This window comes from Misgurnus anguillicaudatus, chromosome 15 (genome assembly GCF_027580225.2).
Source record: "Misgurnus anguillicaudatus chromosome 15, ASM2758022v2, whole genome shotgun sequence".
In the NCBI taxonomy this organism is placed as follows: Eukaryota; Metazoa; Chordata; class Actinopteri; order Cypriniformes; family Cobitidae; genus Misgurnus; species Misgurnus anguillicaudatus.
In genome coordinates, this window is record NC_073351.2 from 31,497,485 (window position 1) to 31,524,491 (window position 27,007).

The 27,007-nt window shown below is 33.1% G+C and overlaps 1 protein-coding gene and 4 long non-coding RNA genes across 8 annotated transcripts; all 5 read right to left on the reverse strand.

Annotated features, from left to right (window-relative positions):
* Window positions 1-46: 46 nt before the first annotated feature.
* On the reverse strand, window positions 47-6,208 carry LOC129418999 (protein tyrosine phosphatase domain-containing protein 1). Of its 4 annotated transcripts, none has more exons than XM_055173972.2 (11): window positions 6,002-6,208; window positions 5,190-5,270; window positions 4,951-5,069; window positions 4,321-4,458; window positions 3,684-4,249; window positions 3,252-3,515; window positions 2,157-2,273; window positions 1,445-1,546; window positions 1,006-1,086; window positions 569-679; window positions 47-440 (listed from the first exon to the last, which is right to left on the reverse strand). In XM_055173972.2, the coding sequence occupies exons 1-11, from the start codon at window positions 6,178-6,180 to the stop codon at window positions 333-335; spliced, it is 1,866 nt and encodes a 621-aa protein (XP_055029947.2). In that variant the 5' UTR covers window positions 6,181-6,208; the 3' UTR covers window positions 47-332. The 4 variants fall into 4 exon arrangements, with proteins under 4 accessions (XP_055029947.2, XP_055029946.2, XP_073709881.1 ...); XM_055173971.2 differs by having other exon boundaries at window positions 4,321-4,461; XM_073853780.1 differs by lacking the exon at window positions 3,252-3,515 and having other exon boundaries at window positions 4,321-4,461.
* A 2,869-nt stretch (window positions 6,209-9,077) lies between these two features.
* On the reverse strand, window positions 9,078-10,523 carry LOC129418998 (uncharacterized). The gene is made up of 2 exons (XR_008636312.2): window positions 10,392-10,523; window positions 9,078-9,520 (listed from the first exon to the last, which is right to left on the reverse strand). It is a non-coding gene; the product is annotated as an uncharacterized lncRNA (long non-coding RNA).
* A 4,094-nt stretch (window positions 10,524-14,617) lies between these two features.
* On the reverse strand, window positions 14,618-16,011 carry LOC129418997 (uncharacterized). Its single transcript, XR_012357757.1, has 2 exons — window positions 15,723-16,011; window positions 14,618-15,387 (listed from the first exon to the last, which is right to left on the reverse strand). It is a non-coding gene; the product is annotated as an uncharacterized lncRNA (long non-coding RNA).
* A 1,822-nt stretch (window positions 16,012-17,833) lies between these two features.
* On the reverse strand, window positions 17,834-18,930 carry LOC141349791 (uncharacterized). The gene is made up of 3 exons (XR_012357824.1): window positions 18,792-18,930; window positions 18,312-18,393; window positions 17,834-18,236 (listed from the first exon to the last, which is right to left on the reverse strand). It is a non-coding gene; the product is annotated as an uncharacterized lncRNA (long non-coding RNA).
* A 2,354-nt stretch (window positions 18,931-21,284) lies between these two features.
* LOC141349743 (uncharacterized) lies at window positions 21,285-25,246 on the reverse strand. Its single transcript, XR_012357752.1, has 3 exons — window positions 24,893-25,246; window positions 23,983-24,083; window positions 21,285-23,583 (listed from the first exon to the last, which is right to left on the reverse strand). It is a non-coding gene; the product is annotated as an uncharacterized lncRNA (long non-coding RNA).
* Between the last annotated feature and the right edge of the window lie 1,761 nt (window positions 25,247-27,007).

Genomic DNA, 27,007 nt, shown 5'->3' on the forward strand with positions numbered 1-27,007 from the left:
AAAAATGACCAAAAATATTATTTGTACTTAAATATATTTTAAAAATAAATATATTTTGAAGCATTCACATCGCATTGGAAGAAAAACTTTTTATGATACAAAACTGTAAACATAATATAAGATTAAAATTATATTTTCAACTGCAAATTAGAATTTTATATTTTCTACTTTATACATTTTATACAAACTTTTATATTTTGGACAGGAAAATGTATTTTTATGATATGGGCCTTTTTAAAGTATTTTTAAGAGTACCACTGAGTCAACTGATCAGTCAAGCAGTTAATGTTTTTTTAATACATATTTCTTTATTAGTTGTCACTTTGATGCCATTATATAGTGTTAATATTTGAATGGTGCTTGTGCAGGTACAGCTCTTTCATTGAAGCTCTGAGGACCTGCAACAAGATGTTGTTTCTCTCGATTTCCTCTGGAAGGCGCTGTCACAAAGTAAAGCAGAATAGGTTGTTTATTATTCTGTACCTTGAGTGCCATTTCAAAACTTGTGATTAGTTGTGATTTGCTTAGATTGATCAATTTAGTTATGTAAAGTAGCACACACACTTACTCTCGTTAAAGCGCGAATGAGTCTCTGCAGTATAATATGTTCAAACTTTGGACATAGGGCCACTACGTGACCCACGCAGAGCAGCAAACAGCAGATAGTGTGTCGTTCGGCCTAGAACAAAAACACACACACATCAACAAGAGAGTTCTGTAATATGAGAAATATATCTTTTCATATCATTTGAAGACATCATGACATGCACATAATGGCAGTATGATACATAATACATGCACACAGCCAGAGGAGTTCAAATGCATATGTAATTTTATGACTGGTTAAACAACTATGTAACTTCTTGTTGTGATTATAAACTTTACTATGAGAATTTCAAAAATTGCATAATTTTGTATCTACTGTAAAACCATTAATGTGACATTTATTCAACTTTGTGTTGTTGTTGGTCTTTTAAAAGGTATAAGGTCAAGTCCGACTCTCACTTTGTGCAGTGCGGTCAATGGGTTTTGTGTAGGCCAGGATGAGGTCAGCTTCTCTGTGCCATCTTTATTCAGAATGGGGTCCTGTCATGACAAACTTTTATTAAAATATTAATTCAATTCAATTTTATTTATATAGCGCTTTTCACAATTGGTCAATGTTTAAAAGCAGCTTTAAATTAAAAGAAGCAGGGGAAACACAGAAAAATCAACAATATAAGTAGCAAAATACAGCGGCTATGAATAAACTTTACAAGCAAGCGTATTAATAATGTAACATATATATATATATATATATATATATATATATATATATATATATATATATATATATATATATATATATATATATATATATATATATATATATTCTGTCTCTGTGATGTGTCTGAAGCTGAAATCATATATTTAGTGTTAAAATGATCCTACTGTGACTTCTGACCTTTAGTTTATCCAGCCAGCTCCATAACAGTGTGCTCAAAACATTTGGATTCTCCTCCAGGACCAACAATGCCCAGCCGCATTCATTTGAGTTAAGCTCATTCTGGAGAGCAATGAAACCGGTTAAAATCTCATTTAATAAAACTATACTGTCCTACAAATCCTTTTGTTACCTATCTGAACCTTTGGACAAATTAATTATTTAAGATATGTAGGCAACAAAACATTTTTGAGTAATAGTAAACTAACACAATAATGATACACACTAACTAGGCCTATAGAAATTATGTTGTGACTAAAAACATCCAAAATATATCATAAATCACTCTTTGCCTAAAATTAGTAAAAATGTACTCTTAAAGCGTTTTTGTTTTTAAAGTTCTCACCCTGAGGTGATTTTTAAACAATATTAAAGCATTTCACATCTATTTGTGCCTCTTACTGCTTTTTCTTCATTATTCAGTCCAAGTCATTCATTTCAAAGCTATATATTTTTTAATAAAATTGGCTAAATTATTTGTCAACAAAAGTAACATTTAAACGAACACCTTTAAATCAAAGATCATGAGAAACATTTCCCTCAAGTGTTTCTCAACGTTTAAATAATAGTGTCTTGTGTGTGTTGTTTGTAAATAAATAAAAAATGTAATATAGAAGTGTATAATTTAATTTAATTGATTTGAAGGTCTTGGCTAAAGTTTTTTATGCTTTACCTGCAAAACTTCTGCCCTTTTTAATACTCTGTCCGATAGAGGGCGCTGTTGTGCCATTGCCTGAGCGACGGCTTTTGATTGTGACGCTTGCTCTGATGTACCAAGGGTTCTCTGAAGCTTTAAGAAAAGGTTAAAGGTTTATGGTTTAATGTAATTTAAAATAAGTAAGATGTATTAAATAAGATATTGTTTAGTTAATTCTTTAGCTACTGAGCTGTGTTAAAGCAACAATAAAGACTTTTGCTCTTTGCTCCCCCTACCGGTTAGAAGCCTAATTGTCCACTACCACTTTCGTAAATACTGCAGCATAGCTTGCTCTGATTGGATTGTAGGTCTGTCGTAAAGCACGTTTTTGTAGTTCTCACTCAAACTACAGGACCGCGACCCGACGGTTGGAAACTTCTTTAGTGCGGTTTTGGCCAATAAAGGGCTGCAAAGCGAATGTGAAAGTGCCATTCACCATGTTTCGAGTGGATGAATGACTGAAACTTTTTTGGAAACGTTATTTCAAGGTAAAAAAACTCTTTGGTGTTGCTTTGAGCTAATACATGATGGACGTCATAAACCACTATGTTTCCATACGACAAAAAAATATTTTTCTGGCCAAAAATATGTTTTAAATATATGCTAAATACATTTTGTAGAGAGTAAAGCTTTATTAAACATATTTTTGAATTTGAAAATATATTTAGTTTTAACATTCATGTATTAAAATGTATTTCAAAATTAATTTCAGGGGCAACAAATTCATTTCTGATTTGCAAAGAAATATATTTTTACCTGGCCAAAGTATAAAAGTTTGTATAAAATGTAAGCATGTATAAAATATAAAATCATAAGTATTCTGCAGATAAAAATATATATCATTTTAACCTTTTTAAACCTGTTATGTTTAACATACAAAGTTTTATTTCCAATGCAACATGAATATAAATGCTTTAAAATGTATGTATTTTTAAAATATATTTAAAAATATACAACAAATTGCCAAAAATATATTTCAGCACATATATTTTGGTCATTTTTTGTATATTTTGAAATATATTCAAAATTATATTTGAAAATATTTTTTTTTTGCCGTATGGATTTATATACCTCGATGTTTGAGCTGAACTTTATGAAGACCTGATGTTTCTTGGCTGTACATTTTGTCTTGTTCACAATGCCTTTACACAGATAAGGAGCTGATTGTGGAATAGGGTTGTGTTTATCATTCAGTCCATTATACTGGTGTGTTATCAGGACATCAGTGTTGGCGTAATGCTCTGAATTTGTCATTTTCTGATCTCTTGATTGACAGATTTCTCCATTGCAGACTTTCGGGTGTCCATCAGATTGAGCTGAGTATTGTGTAAAGTCCTTGCAAACAACAGAATTCATTCAGTGTCATTTTAGACGGTTTAATTTTTTTAATTCAGTTTTAGTACTACTAGCCGGACAAAAAGACCAAAAAGCTTTATTTATACGTTTTACATTGTGTATAATCAAATTGTCAGTATTTGATTAACAATTTTCATTGGCTCTCACCTCAGTGATGATAATTTTGCTGAGATCTGATTCGCTGTAGCTTCGCTTGTTTAATAGGATTTCCCTCTTCCTTTCCAAGAACCCAAATGGCTCATCCCAGGACTTGCAGGAGAACTTTCTGCGAGAATCTCTTCTGTCCCTTAAAGCATTCAGGTTCCTTTTTGAAAGTGTATCCCTCACGGCCTTCCTTAGAGCCAAAATGGCCGCCCTCTGTTCCAATTCTCTCTGGACCTCAGGTGGATTAGGTGACCCTTGGGTTAAAGCGATTAGCATACTGCAGATCACGTGAAGGATCTTGGGTGTGTAGGCGAGGGTTCGAGCCTCTTCCCCGTGCAGCAGAAAAGCCTGGCGCAGGAGATACTGTTGAAGACTGAAGGTGGATCCATGACGCATGTTCAGACATGGGAACTGAGTTAACTGAGAACCCACAAGCCGGGCAAAATCAAACACTAAACTGATCTGTCCACGGGTCTGGATCGAATGGGGACGTTTGATCCGGACGTAGTGGACGGCTTCACTCGCGCTGATTCGACAGATGTAGATCAGATAGCATGCAATCAGAACACCTGTATGGATGTCAGCGTGTATGATTTAAATATAATTCAATATAGACTGAAAGCAATGATATTGAACTTGCCTGTCCTGCCCAAACCAGCATGGCAGTGCACAGCCACTTTCCCTTCCTTTACAGAGAAAGCCAAAACCTTCACAGCATCCAAAATCCCCTCCAGAGATGACACCCCGAAATCAGACATCCCAAAATTATAAAAGTAAACTGCTTGAGAGGAGAACGTAATTAGAGATAAAACAAAACAGTTCATTTATTATTTAAGAAAGAAAACAATTGGATCATATTCCACCCCTACAAAAAACTATAAAAATAAAAAAGCGCTCAGTGCGTCTGTAAATTGTACGTACGTTTTCTTGTAAATGAGCATTTTTTATCAGACTCTTAATTGATTCAGCCAACAAAGCATTATTTCTGAATGACCTGACGTCTGGACTGAGTGGATTTGAGGTGAAAGTATTTAAAAAACGTATAATACATGCGCATATCATGCATATCATTATTGCATTTTTTTTACAAAGGTGCCGTTTAGCGGGTTTTGCATCTGAGCTCCTCATACACTCTAGAAAATTTTGGGTCGTTTTAATCCATGGTTGGATAATTTTTGGACAGAACCAGCATATATAATAATTAATATAAATTAAAAAATATAAATTAAATTATTATATAAATGTGACTTTGAATGTGTGTTAAGCTCACTATGGTTATCCATGAATATCTGAGGTGAATATGTGAAGCCGCTGTCAGTCTCCAGAGGAGGGCCGCAGTGAGCGTGCTCACCAGACAGCTGCATATTAATGATGGATTTAATGTTCAACCTGTATGCACATACACACATTATCACAGATTAACAATCACTTTAATCCCAACAATTTATTTCTGCAAATATCTGCAATTCAGAAACCACCTCATTCAGGTTCTTAATAAACTAAACTCACTGTTTGAACTGCTCTATGATGCTGTATCTCTTGATGAGGTATGTAGAAGGTCGTGCCATCGCGATAATGTCATCGGTCACCCTAAATACAGTAGTGATTAATGAACACAAGCAGAATGTTTGGTGAAAAACAGAATGGAAACTTCATTGCTAGACGTTCTGTACTTGTTAATGCTTGTTTATTTCTTAAACGTGCAATGTGTAAATTTTTGCGGCAACTAGTGGTCAGGTTGCGCATTGCAACCAACGGCTCAGTCCATTGCTCACCCCTCACTTTTGAAAAGCAAAGAGAAGCTACGTTAGCTGCCACCGGACAAACATGTCATCGTCAGAGAAAAGGTTTGTCCGTTAGGGGCTTCTGTAGAAACATGGCGGCACAAAATGGCGACTTGCATGTAAGGGGAACCTCTGTGTATGTAGATAAAAACATCTCATTCTAAGGTAGTAAAAAAATAACGGTTCATTATGAAAGATCTTTATACACCCCTGATAATATAGTTTTGTATAATATTTTGCATTTATGTCAAGAGATCCTTCTAAAAATTGCATCTTTAATACCATTTCAGCATGTATGGCTATATTCATGGCAGGAACTGGTTAATCTGTTTAGGAAGGACAATTTGATATCTCCAATTCACCTAACCTGCATGTTTTTGGACTGTGGAAGCAAACCGGACTATGACACAGGGAGAACATGCAAACTCCACACAGAAAGGCTTCCCGAACCAAGCCGAGACTCAAACCAGGGACCTTCTCTCTGTGAGGTACCCACTGTGCCACCCCAAAACAACAATGCATAATTGTTTGCCTCACCAGCTGGAGAAAACGCCCTTAATGGCCTGCTGGCGCAAGCTCCAGCATCCTGGACCTTCATACTGACAATCCCTCCCTCCACAGGCCAGAATACAGATGATTTTAGGAGGGACAGCCTTTACTAGACTCTCTCTGGCCTTTGAATATGAAGGCCTGGGCACTGGAACCTGTGGAGTCATTGAGAGGAGCTACAGCAGATAGACTATATCTATATGCAGGTTTTATATAGGTGAGATGTAACAAGGGAAATGAAAGTGGGAATACAGAGCAGAAAAGATCAGAGAATTTTATTTAAACTGTCAGTCAAAATTTGACAGAATTGCAGAATTGTCAAATCCTCTTTACGCATTTGGCACATGCTTTTATCCGAAGTGACACAAACCAGGCTTACGCTATAGAGTATTCAGCCCATTTTTACCTAAATTTCTGAGAATCTGAGAAAAAATCGGGTCAAGGATCAGTTTCAAATATTATATAATGTGTAACATTTAGGTCAAATCTTGCAGTCAATAATTTCACACTAGCCAGTGAGAGACAGAGGTAAATGATAGACCTTTTAAAATAACAAGACCAGTAATTGGGTTAAATTAACCCAGATTAAAACAACCCAGCATTTTGGGTTGAACCAACAAGGTCGGGTCTGTCCCTTTTTAACCGTATCCGGTGCTTCAAAAACAAGAGTTGAGAAGAAATCTCATCAGTTTTAAACATTGTGAGTATAAAAGCTGCTAGCACACTTAATATTAACTTAATATTACCAACAAAGCTACAGTAACACACAATGTAGTAATTTAACTTTTACTAGCATATTCACCTGGAGTAACTCATTAAAAATAACAAAGAAGTCAAGCTTATACATTAGTTCATTACTGCTTCACTTACAAATTGCTAAATTACAAAAAAGCTTTCGCCCCTGAGCTGCAAATATTTTATTTTATTTACTTTTTAAAACTTGCTTTGTTTTTTTACGAATTTTTCGGACTTACCAATAACGATTCATCCAAAAAATAGTTCAGGATTATATATAGATTACATGACAACGATGTATAGTGAATCAATCCAACATAGCTATGCTGAATGCAGGCACATGGCTTCAAAGCTGACCCAGCTATTGAGTTAATCCTTATTAAGTGTCATAAATACATTAGTGAAGAGACATCGATGAATTATAGTAAATCTATTTATATGAAACATGATGTACCTACCACAGAACTACTACGAATTTATAGATTTACAATATTTATTTATAGTAAAAAATGATGTCATGTTAAGTTAAAGAACAAGAAACATTTCTCCTGCTTTAATTATTTAAATGGAGGAAAGTTTTTATGACCTTGTATTTTAGGAGTTGATGCATATTGTGCATTTCTGTACATTCTAAAGTTATTATTATTATTATTATTATTATTTGTATTGTACGTCTTTACGTTTTGTATTTTTGTAATAAATGTTAAATCTCCAAAGGGGATCTGTTTGTCTGTCTGCCTGGCTGTACAATATATTTTTTATGTTATCAAATGCTGAAATACTAAGCAATATTATGTGCATAAACCCTTTTATCACAAAACTTTTATTTATGGGGGGTTACCATGTGGCTTTTAGCTTAAAGGCGGAGTCCACGATGTTTGAAAAACGCTTTGGAAAAGGAGACGGGCCGACTGCCAAAACACACTTATAGCCAATCAAATCAAATCAAATGCCGGGTTGCGTATGTGTGGGGCGGGTCTATCAACAGAAGGTCCAGATTCTATTGGGGTAGGGGCGTGTTTGTTTAGGTGATTTCAAATATCAACATTGGCTTTCAAACATCATGGACTCCGCCTTTAATACAGTCACAGAAATCAATCTGCAATCATCACTGTTACACTGTGAAATATCACTTGCTAAAATCCCCTGCCACATAACCAAGCGAGTAATGACATGCAGTAGTACATGAATGCCTCTGATATGAAATCAGGTGAGATTCACTTTGAGCTGGACCTTATGTTTAGGCCTATATAATGAACAGAATATTATATAATATAATGTTATATTATAATAATAGTAATTATTCATTACACAAGCACTACATGGCTATAAACTGTCAGATATAAAGTAAGTAAGAATTACTGTTTATATTCGGACAGAATACTGCATACGTTTAAAAAACATTACATCACTCTTTTACATGTAGGCCTACAGTAGAAACGGTACACCCTTAAATGAGCAACATATTTATCAGCACTGTTGAAACACAGCAGGTTTTGAACCCACGATGTGTTTATCAGAACTGAAGAATGAAATGGACCAAACACATCAGAATGATGTGCGTGACATTCCACTGAGAAGGGTCATTCCTGCAATTCAATCATTTTAAAGTCCCTAAAAGTCCCCAGTGTTTAAATTGTGGTATTAATATTAAAACGTCAGCTGATATAATTTTGTTTTATCTTAAAAGGGCAAAGAGCTCCTTATACTTTATCTTCCTGAAATTAAAATTGTATTAATTTTAGATAATTTTATTTAATGAATATGCATTTTCCCCACAAGCTGCATTTTACAACTAATTTGCATAGTTAAAATTTTTTTTTTTTGGCCTGATTAAAATGTACATGATAAATGAACTGTCCTAGTTAAATGTAAATGTCCCTTTTATGATTTAACTAACAAAAATATATGTTTCATTTCCCAAAAGTCTAGAAGTTATCAAATTGTAGGAATGACCCACCAAATTGTTTTCTGAAAGATCAGAAAACAAACAAGTAAACCAACAGTTAACAAGTAAAGTCCATTGCATAATGGAGAGCTATACTTGACTTAAACCATTGATAAATACATTAAAAAGCACTTGCACTGACAAACTTTACTGACTATGGATCATTTTAAATCTATTATTAGGTCAATTGAAGAAGACTCTCTGATTTGTAATTGTTTTTAAATTTGTTTGTATACCTTGTTGATTTTATTTATAAGTTGTGACTGTAACGGCTGTCCTCGCTAGGTCAGGACTCTTCTGTGAAAGAGATTTTGAATCTCAGAGAGATTTTCCTGATTAAATAAAGGTCAAATAAAAAATAAAAAAATCATTTGAAACAAATGCATCCGTTGTAATTTAACTTTTTGAAATATTTTTAGCTTGCTCAGTTTAACCGGATAGATAAAAACTTAATTTACATGTTTGCATTTATCTAGAGCTTTACAGTGCACTACAATGTATAAGTGTGTTCCCAGGGTTTAAACCCATGATCTTACGCGCTACTAAGAGCTTGCAGGAGCACAGGTTTTAAAGACCCAATAAACACCTTATTGGATAAGGGGTTCATCTGTTTGCAAGGTAGGCGTTTGGACAATATGAAAATAATCCAAACGGCATACACAAGTTCTTCGGTCCAGTGTCTCTACTAAAATTTTCTTAATAGTAGTGTCAGGGTGTGGCATCTATCCTTGGCAACAGATGTTTATTCCACCAACCCTGCTACAATCTTCATTTTTATCATCATCATCATCATCATCCTCTTCTTCGCTTTCTTTTGATAACATCTGTTAATAGAAAACAAATATTAAAGTCTGTGTAAAGTCATTTCAGAGAATTGTTTCTAAACACATTTTAAATGTTAGAAATGTTTTGATGAAACACGTTACAAAGCCTGTCAAATAGTATACAAAAAAATTTCATTCAATTTACTCAATTTTTTAAGGTAAGTGGTTGCAATCAATTTATTTAAGCTATATTTAAAAAAATATTAGAAAAAAAAACTTTTGTTTAAATGTATAAAATAAATTGATTGTAATTGATTGAGTAAATTGAATGAATATTTTTTTCAGTGATACTGAATTGTGGAGTTACACCATTAAACAGTTGGGTTATTAAATTAACCTATGCTGGGTTGTTTCAACTTATGGTTGAGTTAACAACAACCTATAGTTTGAGGTGATACAAAAGAGTGTGGGCGGGGGCTAATTTGCATATTCATATCTCGGGTACTTAAAGAGGTAAGGGTGTAGAGTTACATTCTAAGTTAACTGTTTAAAATCATGAAGAAATTACAGGTAAAACTTTTATTTATGTTATTATGATGCTGAAAGATTATTTTTAACTAATTAAATTCTTGACTACAGGCAGACTTTAAATAACATTTTACACAAACTTTAAGTAAATATAAAATATAATATAGTTTAAAATGTTATAAATCTTATAAAGTATAAAATGAATTATAATAATTGCAAAAATAAAACATACATAAATACATAAAATTATACCACTGCTACTACTGATAATAATAATAATAATATAAAAACATGGAAAATATTCGCTTAAGTAGTTGTTAAAAAAATGCAAAAATTGTCATATCAAGAATATTCAGAAAAATTACCTTAAGAATTAGCCTAAAGTGTAAAACATTTGACTTACCATTTTTGCATCTTCAAAACACTCCACCCAGTTCTTAAGAAAAGAAAATCCTTGACACTTCCTCTCTCAGTCTAATAGGGACGGGAGGGGAAGTTAGATTTCTTTCAACACTTTTAGTTAGCGTCATTGCACAGACAACGGCTGTTTCTCAATATGCGTTCTTCAGCGATCTTGCGTCCTCGTGTCCTCGCTCTACGTCATCATTAACGGTCGAAGTTCATTCCAATTCTCAAGAACGCAAGGACAGAGGACGCATGAAAATATCCGGATGTATTCTTGATATCGAGGATGCATCGAGTGCAGACTTGCTGAAATCGCTTTACGCCCCAGAAGTCATTGCGGCAAAACTTCCGAGTTCGTTCTTCCAAGGTCGCCTGGCAAGACCGATCTTCACGAGGACGCAAGACCGTTCTTTGCGTTCTTGGAATTGAGAAACAGCCAATATGTGTCACGGTGATCCGTGTCATGTTTTGTGTCTGTTCTATATTGTCATCACCTGGACACTTGTTAATTATCACATCATTCATTCCACCTGTGTGTCATTAGTCTTTGTGTATTTATACCAGTGCCGGATTCTTGTCATTACAACCCTGTCTGTTCCCTGTGTTGGATGTTCCTGTTTTACTTACCTGCTTGTTGTTTTACTCCTCGTGTTTTGTTTCTTATTTATTATTAAATGTTATCTTTTTATTGTGAACTCTGCGTATGCGTCCTACTACTTCCCTACCCTGTCGTGACAATATGTATATTTTAAACTGTAAATGTATCGATCAAAATGTCTGTAAGAGATGCACTCATATTAAGCCTAAATTAACTTAATTATTTGTTTATTTATATATTACTAAAATATTACTTTTGTAAGTCTTATTAATATCAATAGTTTTAAGTACTACTGCAAAGAAAACTTGGCTAGGCCTATACAAAGATCAATCTCCTACTAGTAAAATTTAATCTCCCACTAACATCCTTTAATCTAAACCTATAATGCGGTGAATGAAATAAACTGAATCTGTTAATTTAACTTATTCACAATTTTCTTTTCGGGGCGAATCTACGGCTAGTCCTGATTGACAGCATGCCCACCCAGTCAGATCCATGGAAATACATTATGCTAAATGATCAGTTTTAACGTTTAACAATGTTTTAATTATCATTTCAAATTCGAATTGGATGGAAATTAAAAGTGTACAGCGTTAAACATTTTGCTTAAGTATTCACACTAAGCAAACTATGTAAACAATAAGAAACTATTTTAAAACCTAAGAGAGGAAAATCCCTGACAGTCTTGATATGAAGAAACATTGCACTTTGAGTTAAAAAATGTCCGTGCACAAACAACAATTAATACTTACCCTAACAATATATTTTGCTAAATATTTTGCTTATAACTGTGTGTATATATTTTTATTTGTAAATTTTACTTTGTAATATTAATGCCATTGTTTCTCTCTCTCTCTCTCTCTCTCTCTCTCTCTCTCTCTCTCTCTCTCAGGCTTTTATACAGCAAAGGATAAATAACAAATGCTCATGTGTACCAATAATAAATTGATATTATGTACTGTGAAAAGGGCAAACTCACTATGTAAAAGACAAATAAATCTCTTCTAATCTATACTGCAATCTCTAATGCAGTTAATAACATTGTAAATTCTTTTCTGTGTTGTAATTCTGTTTTCAAAACATCTTTACAAAAAGCACATGCTTTAAATGTGTGGATCTGCATAGATTATTACAAATCTGCATGCTTACTATCAGAAATAAACAGTTTATTATATTAACAATATTCATAACAAATCAATAACATCTTTTCTAATGAATACTATAATTTTGTAATAAAGAGCTTACCGTTGTTGTCTTATAGCGTTCAAGACACTCTGAAGACACTCTGCTTGTGTTTATATTCCTCTTTGAAAACTTTCTGATTGGCTGACCTGTAGCAACCAATCCTGTCAAGGCATGATTAAATATTTTTACATAAATGAAAGTGAAAAAAAAAAGTTTTACTTGCAAACTAATGAATTCCCCTTAATGTTTGTTTTAGGTACAATGCTTGGTATGATAATAGAGAAACACCATTTGAATAGTTCTGAATAAACAGCATTCACATATTTTCCACTGTGAACGTCAATGGTTAGAATTGTTTAAAAGTTATTAAACACAATATATCTCGAAATAATTTTCCACTATTATGGTAATTGTTTAATATTTCTACCAGGTTGTAATGTAACTAATATTACAGAGAAACATTTGCTTCTTTTTGCTTTTATTTTATTTATTAATGCAAAGAACAAGTTGGTATTGTAAATATATATAATGTATTCTCCTGAGAACCAGGAAAAAAAGTTGTAGAATTAGGGGTGGTAACAAACACGTTACAAAAAATAAAAAAACAAATTTGTATTTTTTATTTTATGACAGGTCCACTGTAGTGGACAATGGGACTTTAATGTTCTGAATTACATTCCTATAGAAACATGTTGCTGTTGATGGGCTGATAATTTTAACACATTGTTTTATGTTAACCTATTTAACACATTATGTGTCATTTCGAGTTGATTTTGAGTTCAAATAAATAAAAACGAAGTGTGTTGTTCCAAAAATAACACACAAAAATAACATAAGATGTTTTGTCCTTAACTTGTCACAAGATGTATTATTTTAACACATTTTAAAAGTGCATAGTCATAATTTGTTTAGATTCAAGGCAGAAGGATTGCAAGCAAAAAAAAGTAAAATGATCGTGCAGAGACTTTGCATATTATATACTTTCCTTCATACCTTCCTCCTGATTGGCTGATTTATACCAGGAACAACCTGATGTTTTCGTATAAACGAAAGTAAAAGAAAAGCTTTGCTTTCGGAGCATTTTAGATATTTTGTTAAAGAATGACAAATTTCAAGGAATGCTTGGTCAAAAAATACAAAATGAATTGTAGTTAATCATATGAAATAGATAATATTATAGTTATATATTGCTGTATATTAATTTATGTTTGATCAAATTAAAATCTTACTACACTGTAAAAAATACTTTGCTGCCTTAAAATTTTTTGTTGAATCAACTCGGATTTACATGTCATTTCAACTTACTATTATTTATCTTGACTAGAGATGAGTTGTTATAACTACAGGTGAGTTGTTATAATTTATAAATTTAAGTTGAATTTTCTCAACTATATTTTATAAGTTGTGACAACTAATTTCTGTTGACATGACTTGTAAATATGAGGTGGTTCAACAAAAAATTTTAAGGCAGCAAAGTTTTTTTTACAGTGTAGTATTGTTATTTTATTGGCTGTTCCCGAGCCAACCAAAACAATCAACACAAAAACCAAGACTTTACCTAACTATTTGTTTGTATTCATGAGTAAACAACGTGTTAGGGAGAATTCCTGACTCACTTTTATTATTGTGTGCATTGGTACATCGGGTTGGTAGTTTGCATAGACTTTGCATAAGAGTTTGAATATTTCAGAGTTTGTTTGAATATTTCACACATTAATATCAGCCCATCGCTCTACAGATAATGTTGTATTTATGCTATGGAGTCCTGAAGCTCAGTAGTGCATTGCATTAGCAGCGCAAAAGGTTGTGGGTTCAATCCCAGATAACACAGATACTGCTAAAATATATTGTAAGTTGCTTTGGATAAATACATCTGCTAAATGTATTTAGGATCCTGTATCAATTGAAAATAAAAATGTCCTATTACACTTCAAGTTTAGATGTTAAGCTTTACATATTTAATTCAGAGGTATTTCTAAATACACCTAATGTTGATTCACAGTTATAGGTAAAACTGGGTACCTCTGTATTTGTGATATGGTAATTTAAAGGAAATTTAGCAAACGCCTATTTTTTTTAAAGCTCGAAGTAAATAATTAAGAGATTCGACAATCTATAATTTGTCATGTGAGTCATGTGAGTAGACATCAGGTCAGATCAGAAAACATTTAACTGCTAAAGCAACTAAACACTGCACTGCTTTTTTTTTTTAATATGATCCGGTTACATTGGATGTTTGTTCAGTTTCAGTCTCTCATTACACCAGCATTTTTATTGTTATGTATAAGCCCAGGTGAAAAGGTTCACTAAAATGCACTTAGTAGTAGTATATAACACTTTTATTTACTTTGTTTTAACCTGGGAGATTAAGACTCTAAACTTTTTTATAGATTTATTACAGTTTTTACCTGTAATAAAATAAAAGACAACAAAGACATTCATTTCAGGTACCACGTTTTTCCATTTTTATTGTCTTTTTTTCAGAAAGTTGCGCAGCCTTGGAAATAAAAATAAAAACAGGTTGTTTTTCACAGCAGGCCATCCCCATGACCTACCAACCAAGCAACAGACAACCAGAAGTCAACCATAGGTAAAAGGTATAGGGATAGGGTTAGGTAATAGTCGACTTTCTGTGTCATTTCTTGAGTTGTGTAGGTTCTTCAGTTGCTTCTCGTTGCGTAGATTCTTCAGGTTGCTTCTAGTTTTCGGTGCTTCATCAGCAGTTCATAGATCTGGCGCTGTACACTGCAGGTCCACTGAACCCCATCCAGAGGACTGATGAGGTTTTCAAAGGAAAACCACACAGGAGCCACTAAAACAGGGCAGTGGACCCGAGTGCCCAAATCCCTTGGCAGACAGGTTCTCCTTCTTTCCTCCAAAAAAAAAAAAAAACTATAACAAAAAATATTATATTGACATTTATACAGAAAAAAATATATTTTAAAGTTATACACTGTAGATGTAATTATGCAGCTGGTTGCCAGTAACTTACTGTGGAAGATAAAGATTGAAAATGTTTCATGGTCATTTAACGTTGAACAAACTGTTGCCAGTAAATAACATAAATGTAAAAATCTACAGTAAGTTACTGGCAACCAGCTGTAATTTTTACAGAATTGTTTACAGTACTTACAAATAAAATGCAAGCATTAGGCAAAATGCCAAAAGCAATCCTTCGGCAGCGTGATGTCTCATCGTCATCTAGTGACAGCTGAAAATGAATCAAGAAATTGATAAACGATTAACACTATATATTTTAAATATTATATTTTAAAGTTTTTCATATTTTTTTAAGTGCCCTGAAGTATGACAGAAGTACATCATTTTAATAAGTATGTTTGTAGTGTACAACTTACACTTTTATTTAGCACAATGACACTATTTAAATTAGTATCGTTTTATTACATTCAATTACTCTTTGTCAATATCTTGGCACATTTAAATTTTTCAAATAACTAATACTGGCATTTAGATTAAAATGTTCTTAAGTCATAAAATATTAAAGTGACTCTAAACTTATAAACATTAGTTTACACGATCACTTACCGTTCTGGAGTTGTTCCAGTACATTGCCAGCTGGATCACTGCTTGCAAGTGGATCATCTCCGCTCCATCTCAGACAAGAGAGTCTGCAGGATTGATAGGACCGATGTGTGCTCTTTCCCTCTTTTATGTAGTCATTAACTCTTCCCATTCGTCTAAATACTGTTTACAGTCTCGGTTTCACAGTAAACTGAAAGTTTAAACAGTGCATGACGTGTAAGGCTTGACCTGTCTATAAGGAGCAGGATATACGCCCAGGTGAAAATAAAGTATACTTGAATGTACCAAAACTAAATACCAGGAAGTACATGTAGTACTTTGTTAATTTTGTGATAAATAAAAGTGTAAAAGTTATACACTATAAAAATATTAAATAAAACTATAGTTCTACTTAAAAAGTATACTAAATGCCAGTAATAATTTAATTAATTTGTAGCTCTGCAAACAAATTATTTTCAAGAACAAAAATTCTTAGTATTTTTGTCTTGTTTTCAGTAAAAATATCTAAATATTCTTAAATTATGATGCTTTTTCTTGATGAGCAAAACAATCCAAGAAAATAAGTCTAGTTTTTAGACCAAAAATATCAAATTGAAGTGATTTTGTGCATAAAACAAGCAAAAAATCTGCCAATGAGGTAAGCAAAAAAATCTTGAACATTTTTCTTAAACACTAAATTCAAGAAAAATTCAAGAAAAATTTGCTTACCTTATATATATATATATATATATATATATATATATATAAACCTCTTGGTTTTCATAATTTAGTTCTGTAAACAAGACTTTAAATCTTAAGCTTATCAAATAAATGTATCTCAATTTAAGAATTCTATTATTATTTTTACTGGAAAACAAGACAAAAACACTAAGACATCCATTTTTTGCAGTGTTTGTGTTTGTATTTTTGAGTAAACAATGTGTTAGGGAGGATGATTCACTTTTATTAATGTAGTTTGCACTGACCTCGCCATTTTGCATGAGAGGTTAAATATTTCAGAGTTTGCCCATCATCGATATCAGCCCATCGCTCTGTAAGTATGTTGTATTTATGCTATACAGAGTTCCTGAAGCTCATAAGTAGAGAACTGCACTGGCAGCCTAAAAGATCAGAATAAAAGAGCTTTTTTGCCAGGTATGTTTACACAGGAATTTGTTTTGGTGACAGAAGCTACCACAGCAGAACCACAATGACAGTGACAAGTCACAAATGATAAAAAACAAAAAATGTTTTGGATTCAATCCCAGATAACACATATACTGATCAAATGAATAACTTTAACATCCTAAGACCTGGATGTCCACATATGTGGACATCATTTTTTTTTTTTTGTTGCACCATAATACTTAATTCTGTGTATGGGAACCTGTTGTACACAAATGTGGACAATTAAAAATATTTGGTGATTATATTTATTGGTTCTTCCTAACCCCAAAAAAAGCTGGAAGAAAACTTAAAAAAGACAAACCAAAACTCTGATCTTAGGAGGTTAATGCACTGTTGCTTTGGATAAAAACATCTGTCAAATGCATTAATGGAAATGTATTTATAATCAGGAACCTGTATAAACTGAAAACAAAATGTCCTAATACACTTGAATATTAGCCCAAGTTAATATGTTAAGATTAGCATCCTGCAGAGGTGTCTTTAAATATATCTAATGTTGGTTCACTGGGGTTATAGGAAAAAACGTTTACCACTGTATTTGTGAAATGGTCATTTAAAGAAAACTTTGCAAAAAAAAACAACTTTTTTAAAAGCTGGAAATAACTTTTACTTGTTCTGTGAGTAGCAGGTCAGGTAAAAAAAACATTTAAGCAGAAACTAAACATTCTTCTGTAGGTTTGTTTTCAACAGAATGATCCAATTACATTGGATGTTTGTTCAATCTCAGTCTTTCATTACACAAGCATTTGTATTGTTATGTATAAGCAGTTGAAAAGTTCACTAAAATACTGTTGTTGTTGTTGTTGTTGTTGTAGTAGTAGTATATAGCTTTTCCTTACTTTATTTTTATCTTTGAGAACACTTCAGATAAGATGAAGAGTCATTTTGACTTTTTTACTTAGACAGTTTATAGTTTTTCACTGTAATAAAATAAAACAACACAGACATTTATTTCAGTAACTAGGCTTTTCAATTTTTATTGTTTTTCATTCTCTTTTTTTTCAACAAAGATGTGCTCAGCATTGGAAAAACAATAACAACAGGGTGTGTTTTCTGGCAGGTCACCCTTATGACCTACCAACCAAGCAACAGACCAGAAGCCGACCATAGTCGATTTTCCGAGTCCTTATACGAGTACAAACAGGTACACTATCACGAGTATTTCAAACAGGTTGCTTCTAGTTATTAGCAGTTCATAGATCTGGTGCTGTCCACTTCAAGTCCACTTAACCAACCAGAGGGCTGATGAGGTTTCCAAATGAAAACCACACAGGAGCCACTAGAGCAGAGCAGTGGACCAGAGTGCCCAAATCCCTTGGCAGATGGGTTCCCCTCTTTTCCTGCAAAAAACTACAACAAAAAATACTATATTGACATTTACACAATAAATGTAAAAAACATTATTTTAAAGTGAGGTATACTTACAAATAAAATGCAAGCATTAGGCAAAATGCCGAAAGCCATGCTTCGGCAGCGTGATGTCTCATCCTGTTAGTGACAGCTGAAACTGAACCGAGAAATAGATGAATGATGAACTAACTGAACGTAATAAACATTTTGATGGAGTTTAATACAGTTATAACAAAAAAGCACTTTCTAAACAATATTTCAATACAGCGTAGTCATAAAGTTATAGTACTAATTACATGAAATTATAGATTATAAATACTGTACATAAAATATATGTTATACCATAGTCACCCCTTGACTAAGTTTGTGAAAATGTCTGTACTACAAATATACTTGTAGTATTTAAGTATCTTTTTAGTACATTTAAGTATACTTTTTTACCAGGGTAAATATCTTGGCTCATTTATTTTTTCAAATAACTAATTCTGACATTTAGATTAAAAAAATGTAAGTGACCCTAAACTTTAAAGCAGTTCAGTATACATAATCTCTTACCGTTCTGGAGTTGTTCCAGTACATTGTCAGCTTGATCACAGCTTGCAAGTGCATAATCTCCACTCCATCTCAGACAAGAGAGTTTGCAGGATTGAAAGGACCGAACTGTGCTCTCTCTCCCTCATTTATAGTCATGATACACTCCTCCCCCTCATCTACATACTGTTTTCAGTCTTGGTTTCACAGTAAACTGTAAAATAAAACAGTGACGTGTCAGGATTATAGGAGCAGGATATACGCCTTGGTAAAAATGAAGTTATATAATATACCAAAATATACCAGCAAGTACATTTGTGTAAATTTTTAAATAAATAAAAATGTTAAAGTTAAATATTATACAAATATAGTAAATAAAACTATAGTCTTACATAAGTGCACTTGAAAAGTATACCAAATTCCAGTAATAATTAAATTGATTTGTAGTGTATTGAAATAAATGGTGTCTCAAAATTTTTGAATGTTTTTAAGCTTATCTTAAGAAGTAGGCTACTAAAGACACATTTTTATTTTTGTAAAATAAAAAATAAGAAAAAAATAAGTACAAAATTAGTGTCTGAAAAGAGTACATTTACTAAGTGTACGGAAATCAAGTGTATTTTGAGAGCACTTTTTTAACCTGCGATATAAAACATTATTAACAATTTCAAAGCACTGAAATTTGACAAGACAATATTATCAATGTGCTCAAAAAAGTAGATAAATGAGGAAAAACCCAGCATATGAATAGGCTATTTTAAACTACATTTCTTATTAAGATTTATTTTATTATTTTCATTTTAGTTTAAATTACAGTGTCTTCACAGAGCGGAAAATAATTTCAGTTTCAACCATTTATTGCATTTTGGCAGAACAAAGTCTAAAAGATAATTCATTCTGTCATTTCCACCATAGTATATCCAGGTTTTATCATTTTTTAATAATAATAAGTGTATATATATATATATATATAGAGTAAGGTTCAATAGTCCCTCAACCAATTGGGCCCAAGCCAACAGAAACCAAACAGGGCTCCCCTTATCTTTTTGCATGACATGATGCATTTTTATAGCTTTTTTACATGATATCACTGATCCTCATGAGTCATGACACAGGTGATGATTTGAAAACCTGCCAAGTTACACCTCTGTCTCTGCACCGGCATTGGCAGCAGGATTTTTTATCACGTCGTACGTTTGTATCTCCTAAACAAAACTGATTAACTACATTGTGGATATGCATTATGGTTCAAGTTTGGACACAGAATCTGAACTTAAACTGTAAGTTTATATTGACAGTTGGCAGAAAGGACTGCTCCAAAAAGTGGTCTTTTGAATTTACTTTTACAAAATTTGCAATGGAGCAAACCAATTAAAAATGTATTATCATCATTGTACAGTATCATCATCATCTTATACTCTATCATAAGTTTCACAGACAAGTTCTTGAACGGCTTTGTGATATTCACTGTTAGTTGTGACTTTTAAATGTGTGTAAAGCTCACCATGAATATCTGAGGTGAATATGTGAAGTGGCCGTCAGTCTCCAGAGGAGGGCTGCAGTGAGCGTGCTCACCAGACGGCTGAAATTTTCAGACTCAAACCTTCTCGCTGTGAGGTACCCACTGTCACTGTGCCACCCCAAAACAACAATACATAATTGTTTGCCTCACCAGCTGGGCACTGGAACCTGTGGAGTCATTGAAAAGGAGAGGAGCTAACAGCAGATGACTATATCTATGTGCAGATTTTAGCATGCCACTGTATAGGTGAGATGTAACAAGGCAAATGAAAGTGGGAATACAGAACAGAAAAGATCAGAGAATTTTATTTAAACTGTCAGTCAAAATTTGACAGAATTGCAGAATTGTCAAATCCTCTTTACACATTTGACACATGCTTTTAGCCGAAGTGACACAAACCGGTCTTAAGCTACAGAGTATTCAGCCCATTTTTACCTACATTTCGGAGAATCTGAGAGAAAATCAGATCAAGGATCAGTTTCAAATATTATATAATGTGTAACATTTAGGTCAAATCTTGCAGTCAGTACTTTCACACTAGCCAGTGAGAGACAAAGGTAAATGTCAGACCTTTTTAAATAGCGACAGTGTTGGGTCACAAAGGGACAAGCCCAGTTATTTGGTTAAATTAACCCAGATTAAAACAACCCAGCATTTTGGGTTGAACCAGCCAGGTCGGGTCTGTCCCTTTTTAACCGTATCCACTGCTTCAAAAACAAGAGTTAAGAAGAAATCTCATCAGTTTTAAACACTGTAAGTAAAAGCTGCTAGCACACCACTTACTTAATATTACCAACAAAGCTACAGTAACACACAAGGTAGTAATTTAACTTTTACTAGCACGTTCACCTAAAGTAACAGATTTTAAAATCTGCTCTAATTATTTAAATCGATGAAAGTTTTTATAACCTTGTAATTTAGGAGTGGATGCATATTGTGTATTTCTGTACAGTCTTTCTTTATTGTATTGTACGTCTTTGTCAGGGATGGGGAAGACAGAACCCAAGTGCAGACAGCTCTCAACCAAAATACTTTTATTATATAACAAAAACACCCTCGAGGGGGTAAACAAGGCAAGAATATAAATGATAACATACAACAAGACATGGCAAAACAAAACAGGACCCATGACAGTGTTAAACGTGACACACACAGGGGGCGGGGACTAGGAACAAGACACCAGAGGCACATGACCCAATATACAAGGCCATGAGCCTCCACATAAAACAAGAGACTGTCAGAACCCTGCCATCACGATAAAACAAATATAAAACAAGACTCTCATGGCAGAGTCCTGACAGTACCCTCCCCCTAAGGAGCGGCTACCAGACGCTCCTCAGGGTACTTACTGTCATGGTCCTGCCAGTCTGTCATAGTTGGTCATGTGGCAGGATCATGGCGGTACCCATGTTTCGCCACCCGGGAGCTCTGTCACGGCTGAGACGGGAAACAAGAGGACCCAAGCGCAGACGATGTCGGGGAGTGAACATAGAACATTTATTTACATGAAAACAAAAGCCCACGTGGGGGCAAAACTACATTCAAACATGATCTACACAAATCACTAATGACTAAGACGAAACACAAAATTGAATGACTCACGGAAGACGGCATAACATGACACATAATATCACAATGAACCAGCACAAGACAAGAGACAAGAGGAGATTAAATAGGGGAACTAAACGAGGGCAACACAGGTGCGAGGGATAACTAATAATGAATAATTAACAAGGAGAACAAGAGGGCGGGGACTAGGAACAAGACACCAGAGGCACATGACCCAATATACAAGGCCATGAGCCTCCACATAAAACAAGAGACTGTCAGAACCCTGCCATCACGATAAAACATAAATATAAAACAAGACTCTCATGGCAGAGTCCTGACAGTCTTTACGTTCATATTTGTTTATATTATCAAATGCTGAAATACTAAGCAATACTATCTGCATGGAGTCTGTCAGGTTTCACACAACTTTATTTAGTGGAGTGTTTAACATGTGGCTTTTTAGCTTAAAATACAGTCACAGAGAAACAGTTTGACAGCAGACGAGGAACACAAATCAATCATGACATTCACAAAAACATCACTGTAACACTGGGACAGATCACTTGCTAAAATCCCCTGCCACATAACCAAGTGTAATAATGAGATGCAGTACATGAATCCCTCTGATCTTACATCAGCTGGCCTTCACTTTGAGCTGGACCTTATATTTAGGCCTATCTAATGAGCATTACATATAGTTATTACTCATTATACAAGCACTACACTTTATTACTATAAGCTGTCAGATATAAAGAGTAACATATATTACTGTTTATATTCAGACAGAACATTACATCTCATTTACATGTACACTATATGTGCATCATGTTTACACTATGTACACTGTTTGAACACATTTACATTCCCATGAGAATATAAATATGCAAATATTGCATAAGAGTCATTCCTGCAATTCAGTAATTTTACGTCCCTAAAAGTCCCCAACGTAAATTGTGGTATTTAGATTAAACGTCAGCTGAAATAATTCTGTTTACCCTAAAAGAGTTATTGATAATGTTTGTTTTATCCACCTGAAATTCAAATTGTATTAATTTTAGATGTTTTTTTTTTAATGGATAGTCATTTTCCTCACAAGCTCCATTTTAAAATGCACTTGCAAAGTGAAAGTTTATTAAAATGTATGTTATGAAATTTACATTTTTAATCGTCCTTGTTAAATGTAAATGTCCCTTTTATAATTGACCTAACAAAAAACAATGTTTCAAGTCCCATAAGTCAAAATTATCAAATTGTAGGAATGACCCACCAAACATTGTTAGCAAAACTTAAAGAATATTCTGAAAGCTATCAGAAAACAAACAAGTAAACACACGTCTTCAGTAGGTGCAACACTGCAGAACTACTTGACTTGAACCATTAATGAAAAAAAAGGCACTGACCGGCCCCTATATTCAAAACAAAAGCATCCATTATAGAGCCATTTTTTTATCATGTGTGTTCCCTGGGTTTGACCCATAACCTTTTGCGCTGGTAACACAATGCTTTGAGCTATGCCGGAGCACAATGAACACCAGGCACCACTGTTTACGAGGCAGGCGCTTTGACCATAAGCCAAAGCACCACCACAAACTTTGGTCCAGTGTCTCTGCTGAATTTTTCTTATCAGTGGTGTGGCATCTATCCTTGGCAACAAATGTTTATTCCATCACCTCTGCTATTAGCATCTCCATTTTTATCATCATCATCATCATCATCCTCTTCTTCAATTTCCATTGATAACATCTGTTAATAGAAACCAAATATGAAGAAAATATAAAATATAATGTAAATATATAATTCATTATTATAATAATTGTAAAATATTACATACATATAAATAATATTGCTGCTGCTGCTGCTACTACTACTACTAATAATAATAATAATAATAATAATAATAATAAAACAGAACAAATTAGCTTGGGTCTATCTATCTATCTATCTATCTATCTATCTATCTATCTATCTATCTATCTATCTATCTATCTATCTATCTATCTATCTATCTATCTTTGGTATTTCAATCTGAAATTGTCTTGGTTTTCATCACTAACAATGCTGCAACCAAACACCATGAATATGCATATGGAAAGATTACCTCAAGAATAAAAGTGTAACGCAAGTGTAAAACATTTGACTAACCATTTCTGCACTTTCAAAACTTCATGAAAATAGTTATAGAACACTCCACCCAATTCCTAAGAAGGGAAAATCTTTGACACTTCCTCCCTCAATCTAATGATCTGCAGGGAAATGAGAAGGGAGTTAATAGTTCTTTCATCACTTTAAGTTAGTGTCATTGCACAGAAAATATATGTATATTTTTAAATGTAAATATATTAACAATGTAAATATATTGATCAAAAAGTATAAGAGATACACTCACATTAAGTCTAAATTAAATTAAATTAATTATTATTTATTTGTAAGTATTCTTGATACTTAATATCAATAGTTTTAAGTGGCTTTTCAAGAAAAAATACTTTAAAAAATCTTGGCTGCCTTAATTTTTTGTTGAATCAACTCAAGTCATGTCAACTAAGTTGCTACATGAAGTTAAATGAAGTTGAATTTTTTAAACCATATTTTATAAGTTATAACAACTCATCTGTAGTTATAACAACTCATCTCTAGTCAAGACCAATAATAGTAAGTTGAAATGACTTGTAAATCTGAGTTGATTCAACAAAAAAATTCAGGCAGCAAAGATTTTTTTACAGTGTGCAAACAAAATGTAATCTCCAACTAATATCCTTTAATCTAAACCTATAAACTAAATCAATTTTTTTTCATAAATAAACACAATTGACAAAAATGACAGCATTTGACAGCATGAATACTTTAAATAAATACAGCATAAAATTAAAACAATTTAACCTACTAATTTAAGTTTTGGCTTGTGAAAAGTTAACATAACTTAAAAAATCAAGTTGAAATTGTTGAACCTAATTTTTTTGGTTAAAGTAACATAAAAATATATGTTAATTTGACAGAAATGCTGTGTAATTTTTACAGTGTAATGATTTCAGTAATTTTGTAATAAAGATCTTACCGTCTAACTCTAAATGATTAGCTTTGATTTTAGACCAGCGCATCAGTTGGCAGAAGTGACAAATCTAGACTCTGCAGATTTTTATTTATACTTTCCTTAAATGGGCTGATTTGTAGCAACCAATCTCATTCAAACACGATGCAACATAAATGAAAGTGAAGAATAAGTGTGCTTGAAAGGTATTTCAGAGATCTGAATAATGTAGACCTGAATTCCCCTTTTCCATTTTGCATTATGTTTGGCATTCATTGGAATTAATTAATTGTTAACAAAAGATAATAACACACTAGATTAATCACAATTACATTTACGCATTTGGTAGCACTTTTATTCAAAGTGACTTATGCTGCATTTTATGCTGCATCTGTGAGTTATCTGGAGATTGAAATCACAACCTAACACAGTCTCTACCAAATGGGCTACAGGAATAGTTAATAATTTCACTATTATAACATTAAGATATTATAACATTTAACTATTATATTATATAATATAGAATTTATATATCAATTGGTGGACAACGTTTTTAAATGAAATCACTGGATGAAACTTTGTAACATTCACATTGCTCTCTAATGCATTTTAAAGCAGACCTGACACTACCAGGGACACAAGTTTGAATGTGATCTACTGTTGTCCATCCAATTCTTCGTTTGTGCACTATAGTGAACTTTGCTTAAAAATATAACTACCCTTACTTACTATTAGATCATTTAAGTATTTTTTACAAATATACCATACAAAAACAATACTTTTGTGAATCTTGAGACAATACAATGGCACTGATATATGTTAAGCTCAAACATGCATTTTAGTCTAGGACTAGAATAAGCCCTGTCCGGGAAACCACCCCTGCTATTTAACACATTTAGGGGCGGTTTCCCAGACAGGGCTTATCCTCGTCCCGGACTAAACTGCATGTTTGAGCTGCCTTGATTTTTAAACATCTTGCACTGACATAGGTGCCATTATTCGACTGCATTTTTACTCTGTCTCGTCTCGGTCTCAGACAAAGAGGACTCGGAATTTTATTTCAAGACCGGTCAAGACCACAACTGATGGCACACTGCAAAAAATGATTTTCAAGAAAAAAAATCTTAGTATTTTTGTCTTGTTTTCAGTAAAAATATCTAAAAATTCTTAAATTAAGATGATTTTTCTTGATGAACTAAATCACCCAAGAAAATAAGTCTAGTTTTTAGACCAAAAATATCAAATTTAAGTGATTTTGTGCATAAAACAAGCAAAATCACTTAAATTTGATATTTTTGGTCTAAAACTAGACTTATTTTCTTGGGTAGTTTTGCTCATCAAGAAAAAGCATCTTAATTCAAGAATTGTTAGATATTTTTTACTGAAAACAAGACAAAAATAATAAGAACATTTTTTCTTGAAAATTATTTTTTGCAGTGCATATCACAAATTTATTTTTTATCCTTAATTTTATGCAGTTTATTCAGGTTTGGCATATGATGTTGGCAATGTTTAAGCATTGTTTAAGCTTCTCCCAATGACAATTTTTCTAATTTTATTACTAAAAACACCTGCATTGTGTTAAGTGGATGGCACGCCATGGAAAGACAGTTCAGATTAAATGGTTAAGTTGATTTCAGCTCTTTAGTGTTTGTTCACTTTTATTTGCTTATAGACAAAGATAAATTCCCACAGATCTGCAATGCCTTTGATTATTTTATCAACTTTTCTGATGGCACACATGCACATACACAGACAATAAGTGCCTAAATCATATGCATATTCCACATTTTATCATACGTGTTTTAATGCAGTGACTTGCAATGGTCTTGGTCTTGGTCTTGACTTGGTCTCGACCCTTTAAATTCTTGGTCTTGTCTCGGTCTTGGCCTGTCTTGGTCTTGGTCATGACTTGGTCTCGGTTTAGGTGGTCTTGACTACAACATTATCTTTTATTATAGTTTATTTATTAATGCAAATATCAAGTTGGTATTGTAAGATATAATGTATAGCTACAACACTCAAAAAACAACACTCCTTTATCACACAACTTTATTTAAGAGGGGAGTTACCGTGTGGCTTACTAGCTAGTGTAATACAGTCACAGTTATGACATGAATAACATCAATGCTAATAATCCCC